Raw genomic sequence first — 9,987 nt, forward strand, 5'->3', positions numbered from 1 at the left:
AATAATCTACAATTTGTTTTAACTGTCTGTGCCTCTGGTATCATTTGTTGTTCATGCGCTCAGTTATTTCTCATTCTTTGTACTGACCAACATTTGAATAAAGTTTATTTCTAAAGAAAAACAAACAAGACTGCCAGAAAGGAAGGGGCAGAGACAAGGAGACACATGCACCGATTCCTGCAACAGGTCGTATTCGTGAACCCTAATAGGGAGGTGTGAGTTTTCAGGTGACTGAATGTTCCCATAAAGATGTTTTTACAGGACTGGATGCTGTTGTAAAGATTTTTAGAAACGTCGGCATACCACGTATTCCATGTATCATGGGCAATAGTACACTTCTTATTCTTAAACCATGTGCAACATACTTTTATATTACATCATGTTTTATATGATGTGCAATATTTTAACTGTATGTGCAATATTATTTCACTTTTCATTATTATCATTACTACCATGTACAATAATATTCATTATCTGGTGCAATACAGCCTCTCAATAACACTGCCAACATTACCAACATTATCGTCAATGAAAATTGCCATTTTGTGTTTTACTTTGTATTTAACGTATCTGGCTTTCTACTCATTACACTTATTTTACATTGTAATTGTAATTTTGGAGCCATCTGGCACAGGAATTTCCTTGGGGAATTAATAAAGTTCTATCTTATCTTATACTAAACAATTTTGTGGTACTTGTATTAGACTTTTATTTCACACTACTTTACCCTTCTATTTCAATAAAAATGTCAGTTGATGCATCACTTTTTACTCCGCTACTTTTATTTGAGAACTTTGACGACTGATGCGACCTCATTTCTTAGGATCGATAAGACCAATTAATGACCAAATAATCTGTTGGGCATCAATGTAGATGAACGACTTCACAGTTAAACCAGTAGCTTGTACGGGGATTGAAATGTCTCCAGTTCTACCAGCTGCAACACCAGCGATAGACCACCAACGCATCCGTGATAACAGTCCAGTCATATTAAATATTCTGAAATTGCTACTTTGCATTATGCATATTTGGATATCTATTTTTCTTTCTACAAAACTCAAATGAAGTTAGCATCGCTTCATGAAAAAGAACACACGAAAACTTCTTCCACCGTTATGCTTTGATCACATCATGTGAAGGAGAAGGGCAGTAAGGATTATTTGATCTGAGATTTGACAAACCCCCTACTTAAATTACCTCAGAATACTCAATGCTATAAAACTCCCTCCCATCCCGTTATCTACAAAAAAAACAATCAACAAAAACAAAACATGGGCAAGTGTCACAAAAAAAAACTTTGTCTATAGCATCACAATGTGGACAATCAGGACACGGTGCCAACATGTTTAGCTACTATATGATGGCAGTTCAAACGTTTCCATCAACCTGACACAATATACATGTACTGACAGTTACAGAAGATAGTAGGATGTATGGAAGTGAAGGATGGTTTGTTGCTCTGAAGAGCAGCGAAACATGCAGGATTTAATCAAAATGCAGCATCAGAGTCTGATGAACAAAACCCAAATATTTCCAGGTATGAATCCCAATTTCAAGGTCATCACATTTAAAGGAAAATACGACAAAATTCAAGTAAACTCCAACACGCCCTAAAATTAAATACACTTTTACATCATTTCAAAAATACCCGTGAGAGTGACGGAATAAATAAATTAGTCTTAAAGGTCTGTCTCTTTTTCTTGCTGTCCCTCTAATAAAGATTTACAGTTTCCACACAGAAACATTCACATCTGATGCAATGAAAGTGGCATTTAGGATAGTTAAGGTTTTCTTTTCAGAGGTAAAGAAAGGCAGCATGCTATTCAAACGTTGTGTACTTTCTTCTCAAGTCAATTTTGTCTGTACATGTGGAAAAACACAGAGAGAGCGCATACACCGACATCAAATATACACCTCATTCATGAACAGAAATCAGTAACGTGGAAAACAAAAGGCACAAATTCAAACATTGTTTCTGCCGAGTCCGGTCTGAGATCACTGTGATCCAGATGTTATTGGCTCAGCTCAAAGGAGAAAAAGAACAACAAAAAAATTGACCCTGCAATACTTTGGCTGGTTTCACACACAGACAGTAACATGAGGTCCAGGCTAGAAACAGTCAAAGTAACATGAACTTCCAAAGAAATCCATTGTGTCAAACATAATTAAAGGACAGTACAGTATGATCTTAAAGAAGTAAAACAAAAACAACAAAACTGAAATACAAACTGTAGCATTGACCATTTTAAATGAGGGTTGTTGAGAACTAAAATAACAAACCACTTGAGATGCCAGTCCAGCTTTGAGAAGCATGAGAAACCTGACAAGCAGGAGCACTGGGAGCCTAGCACCACCTGCTGGAGAGGCTACAGTCCAACCCCACTGATGCCCATCAGTTAAGTCCGACTCCTACCCCGTGGACCTCATCTCTCCACTTCCACTGAACATTCAGACTCGAGACAGGAGCTACAGGAGTTGGCTTAGGAGCCGGTGTGCCGTTACGAAATCCAGACCTACTCTAAGCCCGAGGCCACTGAGGCAGGAAAACATTCACCTCGTTGTTTCTTTTACAGTCATTCTAACTCGTGAGTAAAAAGATCATATGAGCCGTCCAGCTAAAGCAGAGATTTAAAAGTTTTTAAAGGACAGCAGGCACTGGTAAAACTGTTAGAAGCACAGAGTGGCACTGCTACATCTGGATGTTATACTAAGGACAGGGCACGTGAAGCCTTCCCAGATAGTAATAAAAAACAAATCAAATAAATCTGTGAATGGAAACATTCAAAGCATACTGTAGGAAGACATAAAGAGTCAAAGCAGTTACCAACAGAGGCAGCCATAAACAAGTCATGCTGATCGAGTTGTTTTTTGATCTTAAATCAAAGGGGTGGGCATGTACAACACTATTTATACTTTACCAGAGGAAAAAATTACAAAAAAAACCCCCAAAAAAACCAAAGGATCTGGAGGTATTTGCTATTTTTCTTCTTAAATAAAACCCCTGATCAAAGGAGATCCAACCCAGTTTTACCTCTAAAAGCCTCTAAGTACTAAATCTATTTCAACAGTCTGAAAACAACCTGCGTGGATTCACTATTTACAAGAGTTTGAGTTTACCAAAAACCATCATCCAAGGAAACCGTTTTAATATTTCTCAATGAAACCATCTCCTGTATCTTAAACATATTCATTAAGAAAACGAATCTTCCAGAAAAAGTATTTTCATAAACTATAAATACCATGATGTACAATAATGGGCAAACTGCCAAAATATTTTATTTCATATTAGCCACCTCTTTCAGATGCAAGCATCCCACTCACACCGCCCGTACTACTCCAGGCTTCCTCTGACAAGTTAAATCTAAGCTCAGAGATCCACTGACGCTGGACCCTTCAATCACATCTTAGTGTGATCCTTTGCAAATTAAGCTGCTCGTGTGGTCCCAAATGTGACGTTTTGCCACATCATATCATGTGATCCATGTCCTCTAAGTTTTTGGACACGTGTGCTTGTGCTAATTTGATCTTTGAGCCGACGTAATCAGCAGCGAAATCGACACCCTGATTCAGTTTGCGTCGTCAGCTCCCGGCGTCTGACTAGTTTTATTATTACACCCGAGTCCGCTCCAAAACCATCCGCGGCGGCTAAAAGGAAACAACTCTGAACTGTTATGAAGCCGTTCTTTAAGCTTCAATCTTCCTCCTCGTACAGTGTCCCATTAAACTGAGCCTGAGCATTAAGGAAAAGAAACTAAACGGAGTTGTCAGGTCTTTTCCCCCCCAATGCTTCAGCCCTGCTTGTTTAAAAAGTTGAAAGTTTACAAAACAACACAAAATAGTGACCCGCATGACACACCGTTTCCCAGCAGCTGAGCCTGAGACTGAGGGGCAGTGAACGATCGACGCGGTGCTTGTTTAGTTAACCTGCACAGCTGCTGTGGGTGGTTTAAGTTTGGTCATCGATCGGCACAACACACAGTGTGTGCAGAGCTTGGACGTGGAGAAAAAAAAAGAAATCAATGTCACGATAACTAGCTCTAAAACTGATAAATCCATTTTGTCATGACATCTGTTTTGTTGTTTGTTTGACGCACCAGATAATGCATTAATTTGTCAATTCAGAAAATTCCCACATTACAGTTAAGATTGATGATAAACGTCAAATACCGACATGAAGTCCAGTCCTAACGATGCAAAAGCATCAGGGATCCCAGTGTAACCCAGTATAAATGACACCAGTAGAGAGAATAATGCGGTTACAGCTGTTCTACAGCGGCAGGATGTAGTTGGAGTTGGCCAGCTTGCGCTCCTGTGCGGTGGGAACAGTCTCTCTGTGGCGCAGCGGCCTGTAGCAGTCGGGGTCTTGAAGTGGAGGAAAGTGCTGTCTGTAGCAGAGCCAGGCGAAGGCAAGACCGAGCAGGGAACCCACTAAGACATCTGCATAAAGGACAGAGAGGATTAACGACATGACGTGTGATGGGATGAAACGTGTGCTTATTTGACTTTTATTCTAGTCAACAGTCTGTTTATAACTCACTTAAATAATGTTGTTTGACTTTTTTATTTATTTAAATAGTTTGTTTTGCTCTACCAACAATGTAAAAAGTCAAAAATACAATGTAATGCTTCATTAACATTGTTGCCCATAAGTACCGTTTGATTATTAATCCATTTTGTTTTTCAGGCCTATTTGAAACAAGCTGTAAGGCAGTGTCAGTTAGACATGACGATAAATCCCAGTCTAAATTTAATGCTGAACATCGTACAAGTAAATTTAACATGCTTCTTACTGAAATTGGGTTTTATATTTCGCTATGTATAGTCTCACTTTAAAATAACTATAACCACAGGGTAAAATTCTGTTATAGAAAGCTTGTTATGTTCTACCGTTTTAAAGTCATTTTTCTTGTAAAATATTGGAGAGGTTCATTTATTCATTACTACAACAAATCAATCAGATGTGGGGGAATGGCACTATGACGAGCGCTTGATTTCATTTTGTTTTCAAACATTTAGGCTTCGCTCCTCTGAGCCAATGTTCACGCAGCTACTTCTTTATCTTTTTCTTACATGATGCCTTGATCAAACTAGCCCCGAGTATCTGTTCCTGTACATTGTGTACGTGGCGATTTCATATCCGAGCAGACTTTGAACTCTGACCTTGCCAGTGGTGTTTGTAGTCGCAGGTCCTGGAGAGGGCAATCGCGGTCGCAGTGAGCAAAGGGGCGAGGAAGGCACAAAGCCGCCATGCTCTGCCTTGCCCTGCTGCACTGAAGCAGCGCAGCTTTCCTGCAATGTACAGCGCTGTGAAACCCAAACCAGCGAAGGCAACTAGGACAAAGGAGAAAAGGGTGATCAGAGCGAGAGGAAGTTTTCTATGGACACAGAGCAGTCAGAGAAAGCAGCAGAGAAAGAGGGGGCAAGGATCAGAGCACAAGAGACTTCTGTTACAGTAACACTAGAAGCTCTTACTCATACAAAAAAAAAGAAAAAAGAAAAGGGGCCAGAGGGAGAAAATACACACATACATTTATCTATCTTTAGATGTATGCCCCCCCTGCCTCACTTTGTGCATTCATTTGCTTTATATACAAGCACAGTTGACCATAATGGCTTCTTACAGGAGGAATGTCCACTGGGAAAGCTTTTTCTTCCCTCTATGACAACATCTGGGTCACCGCTGCAGCGCAGCTCCAAGTTCATCTGACCGTCTGGGAAACAGCGGTAGAAGAAGTCTGGTCGCGGCCTGAGGGAGGAGGCAGCGAGACGGAGGGGACATAAGAGGACACATTTAGGGTTTGAGGCGCTGCAACACAGGCTAAACTTACGATGAGGTACCTAATGCTTACCTTCCGACAATAAGTTTGATGACATTGGTGAAAACTCCATTGAGGACCAGAGTCAGAGTCACCGCTGGCAGACAGGGGGAAACAGAACTGAATCATGAGAAAGACACATCAACTTGAAAAGCTAGCCCAGATATTTTAAAATTTGTTCGAGTTTGTTTCTTACCCAAAGAGGCTTCTTTCAGATCTCCACGCTCTGATTTATTGAAGAATGTGAAAGCCAGGATTACTATCAGCGGGGTAAAAACAGCTACACTCTGATACAGAAAAGACCAGAAGAACAAGAAACGCAGGAAAAACAAAAAAAATTTAAATTTTGTTGAAAGATTCCACATTAGATTTAAATAACAAAACCACAATGACAATAGACAACCAAAACAAATCAACCAAAACTAATGCAGAAGAGCCAGAGAAAGCACAACTTCTGCATTAGTCAAAACATTTGAATGCTTTAGGTTGGCAGTGGCTGTGTAGTTTTAAGGTGACTTAACTTGATCAGCCTGATGAACTGTTCAGTAGAAATAATAACAGACAACAATAGATAGCTGTGCCACTTACTTAGATGCATATACTTACAAACATAAGAGAGGTGGGTACGTGGTCTCTCTCCACACGATGGAACTTATACAGCCACATCTCCTCGGCCTGGATCTCACGGTAGAAAGGAGGAAGCTGCTCCGTCACACTAAGTCGAGGAAAAACAATATCAGCACTTCAGACGGATCAGCTACGCTGCAAAAGCACCTATGTATTAACAGGTATGACTTAAGACACAAAAAAAACTTAACTTACAGGAACACGAACAACAGCGCCAAGCGGATGGAAATTTCCGACAGGAAGCCACGCAGCAGCCTCCTCTTCATGTTGTTTCTCAGAGTGGACTTCAGCTAACAGAAAACATTGTCACTTCATCTTCTTTTAACTTAACTGGAGCTAAAAGAAAAAGAAAAAAATCATTAAAGTCATGGACACAGAAAACATGGGAAGTTTGTGGAAAGCATAATTGACAAGCCATGTTTGCACCTCAGTTGGTATCAGCTCAAAGCAAAATGTTTCATGATTTAAAATCTGCAGTCATGGGAAATGTTGACGTTACGTCATGGCTACTTTTCTATAAACGCAGTAAATGCAAATGTTGGTGAGCATCCATGTACATCAGTGCTGTGGATTTAGGATTGAAGATTAACACAAATGCATCACTGTGGGTACATATCAATCCTAAGCCACATGAAAAAGGAGAGCCTAATAACTCGTAACAAACACTTAACAAATCAGAAATAGCAAATCATAAGCCACAACTATCTGTACGACAAATAATCCACTACTTAAATTTCAAAACCGTGAAAGCTCAAAACACGAACCACAGACGAGCCAACTCCGATCAACTGATGCCTCACTGGAGCTGGTTCAGAGGCTGCCTACATTCTTTTAGGTTAGCAGATGCCATGGTTAACTAATCAGTTGGTTAATCCCAAAGCCTGCACAGTCACGACTGATGACACCCCAAGGTGCATCTCTCTGCAATATCAGAGGGAAAAAAAAAGAAAACACACTAATGTTTCATCGTCATAAAGGTCAGCATCATAGTAGAGCATGGACCAAATGCTCAAAGTAAAAAAACTTATCAAGAAATACAAACAAACCAAAGACCACATGAGATAAAAATACAGCACCAAAAGTTCCCTTTATCAAAACAAAGCAGTCTCCCTGCTGTTGGCGTTACGGGGCATCCTAACATGGAAACCCACCAGGGCAACCACCATGCCCTCTTTCAGCTCACGTCTTCATGTGATTACTGGGTATGACCCCAGTGCGGCCGACACCGACCACACCCAGACAGCGAGAGGCTTTCCTTTCCTGTTCTGAGTTGCACAGAGAGGAGGATGTACCCAAAGCACACAGCAGCTTCATCTCATCAGACTCCAGTTGTGTGTCGTCTACAGTTTTCAGATAATGCCTCTAGTGCACTAAACTTGTTCAGGTTGGTTTTTTTTGGGACTTCTTGAATCCCTTAAGCTTTTCTTACTTTTAACGTAGTTATCAAAGTACTTTGAACAACCTTTATACAAAATGTACGACACACAAACACACAAAAAACTTGCCTCAATTTGATATAAGTGTCAAATCTAGGGTCACATGCAACTTCTCCATGAGTTTTAAAGAGTGGTGGGGGGAAAAACCCCACCAAATTAATGAGGAAAATGTGCTGCAATGCATCTCCACCACTCTTACCATCAGTAGATATCAGCTGCACTACGTGTCAGATATAAAAGGCCAACACGACGCACCTGTGCCCCCTCACTTCCAGGTGAGACCGGGTCTTCAGATGGTTCTAAAATATCTGTAGGCCGTCATCAAATAAAAACCAAGCTTACAACAACCGCCTATCACTGCACCTGACAGGAAAAAAAAAACAAGCTAACATTTAAACAGATCTGTGAAAAGCTAAGCTAGCTAGCAACATCTGTCAAACAATACATCTGGCCCATTTCCGCATTGTCAAACACAGAATTCTGTGTCGGTCACTGACCTGAAACAGGCCGGGTTTGGTATCCTCGCCCTCAGGTTAACGTGTCTCAATAGCACGAAGCAGGCCTCGACATGGCCTCTTTCTGCTGAGATTGGAAGTCGTGAATTTCAGGACTTGATAGAAACAGGGATGCCGCGGAGGAGGTGAGCGGCGCGTGAAGCCCACGGAAAGATGCGACACTTCCGGTTAGGGCTTTCATAACATAGTCCAGGCTGAAGCACGTCTGCTTGTTTCATCTGACAGTCTTCAAACATAACTGTGAGTCGACGTGTGGTATTATTATTTTTTGTAATTTTTTTAAATGAACACAAATATACATCTCTTTTTCTACACTAGAAGATGTTCTCACTTTTTAAGTTTTTCAAGAAAACATGTATCTAAAAAGGCCACCAGCTTCACTCCAAAAACTCTAACAATTAACTAAAGAGACTGTGTTTTGTGGTGTAAAACTTCTCTTTTGTGTTCCGTTTTCTGTGTATTCAATCATGATTACGTATTTTTATTTTATTGTTTGTTTGTTTCATTGTCTGTTCTGTAGTTAAACTTTTAAAAATGAATTTTGTAGATTTCTAAAAACCGGAAGTAGTTCTGTAGGTTATTTTACGCGCCTTAATACAAGGATGCAAGAAGCCACGTCACATTAAATAGTCTTCTGGACGTAAAAAAATTGAAAAAACAAAAACAAATTGATGCCTTTTCCCCCCCTCCCATGTAACAGTGTTATTTTAACTTGCTTTCTTTCCGATTACCCTTAGATGATACTTTGAATAAATCAATGCACGGACTTAGCAATGATTGAAAATGAGGAAGAAAACGCTGAGGCTAACAGGACAAAACCATCTGGAATTAAAGCTTGGATCGGTCTGTACAGAGTTCCATGGACTTGGTCCGACAAGAACAAAAGCTCCTTCACCAACTGGGACCCTAACAACAACGCTAATGGTAAACAACACTGTGTGGCAGAAAATAATTTGCATCAGTGGGGTGATGAAGTATCCATTCATCTGCCATCAAGGTGATTATTCATAACGTTAAAATCAAGAATCAAACCTGCCTCTGATCCCCTGTGGTTTTACTAAGCCACGAGCTGGTTAAAAAGTTACATACTGTGAGTGTTTCACTGAGACAGAGTACAGCTTTATTAAAGTCAAACCTCAGGCATGTCTGAACTCTTAAAACTCAACTTTTAGAATGAAAAAGGACAGAATCGATATTCTCAAATAAAAAGACAGTCATGTACAAAAAGAGTGTCTTCTCAACAGTCACACACATTTAGAAGCAGAATTGTACAGGCAAAAAAAGAGCACGCCACAGTAACATGATTCTATGCAAACTATTTACAGGTTCCTCAACAATATGTAGTATGCAGTAACACAGGTTGAACAGTAATCAACATGGCATTTTGTGTTCATCCACGTTTTAATTGAAGCAACACCAAGAGAGATAGATATGACCCCAGTTAGAGTTACTGTAAGCAATTTTACTACAAGTAAAAAGAGATGAGTGCTTATGCAGGTGAATTTATTCATTTATTCCAACACTATTTGACAGCATGTCAAGTAAAAACTTAATGACAGTCGGCAAATTGCACAAAAAAAAAAAAAAAAGACG

General features: G+C 40.0%; 1 protein-coding gene across 2 annotated transcripts; it reads right to left on the minus strand.

The window, feature by feature from the left end:
* Positions 1-88: 88 nt before the first annotated feature.
* Positions 89-8,531, minus strand: plpp5 (phospholipid phosphatase 5). 2 transcript variants are annotated; one of them, XM_075467599.1, is made up of 8 exons: positions 8,377-8,531; positions 6,639-6,779; positions 6,423-6,531; positions 6,013-6,103; positions 5,850-5,913; positions 5,622-5,746; positions 5,161-5,331; positions 89-4,437 (listed from the first exon to the last, which is right to left on the minus strand). In XM_075467599.1, exons 2-8 carry the CDS (start codon positions 6,707-6,709, stop codon positions 4,268-4,270), a joined length of 801 nt encoding a protein of 266 aa, XP_075323714.1. In that variant the 5' UTR covers positions 6,710-6,779; positions 8,377-8,531; the 3' UTR covers positions 89-4,267. The 2 variants fall into 2 exon arrangements, with proteins under 2 accessions (XP_075323714.1, XP_075323715.1); XM_075467600.1 differs by lacking the exon at positions 8,377-8,531 and adding an exon at positions 7,208-7,367.
* Between the last annotated feature and the right edge of the window lie 1,456 nt (positions 8,532-9,987).

Source organism: Odontesthes bonariensis, chromosome 6, assembly GCF_027942865.1.
Source record: "Odontesthes bonariensis isolate fOdoBon6 chromosome 6, fOdoBon6.hap1, whole genome shotgun sequence".
Lineage (NCBI taxonomy): Eukaryota > Metazoa > Chordata > Actinopteri > Atheriniformes > Atherinopsidae > Odontesthes > Odontesthes bonariensis.

Excerpts from the sequence above, each read along its gene's own strand:
- plpp5 (XM_075467599.1), bottom strand. The coding sequence starts at position 6,709 with ATGAAGAGGAGGCTGCTGCGTGGCTTCCTGTCGGAAATTTCCATCCGC. Across the intron at positions 5,914-6,012 it reads TCTGAAAGAAGCCTCTTTGG|CGGTGACTCTGACTCTGGTC; the intron begins GTAAGAAACAAA and ends CCTGTCTGCCAG. Across the intron at positions 5,332-5,621 it reads TCCCAGTGGACATTCCTCCT|TTGCCTTCGCTGGTTTGGGT; the intron begins GTAAGAAGCCAT and ends CCTTTGTCCTAG.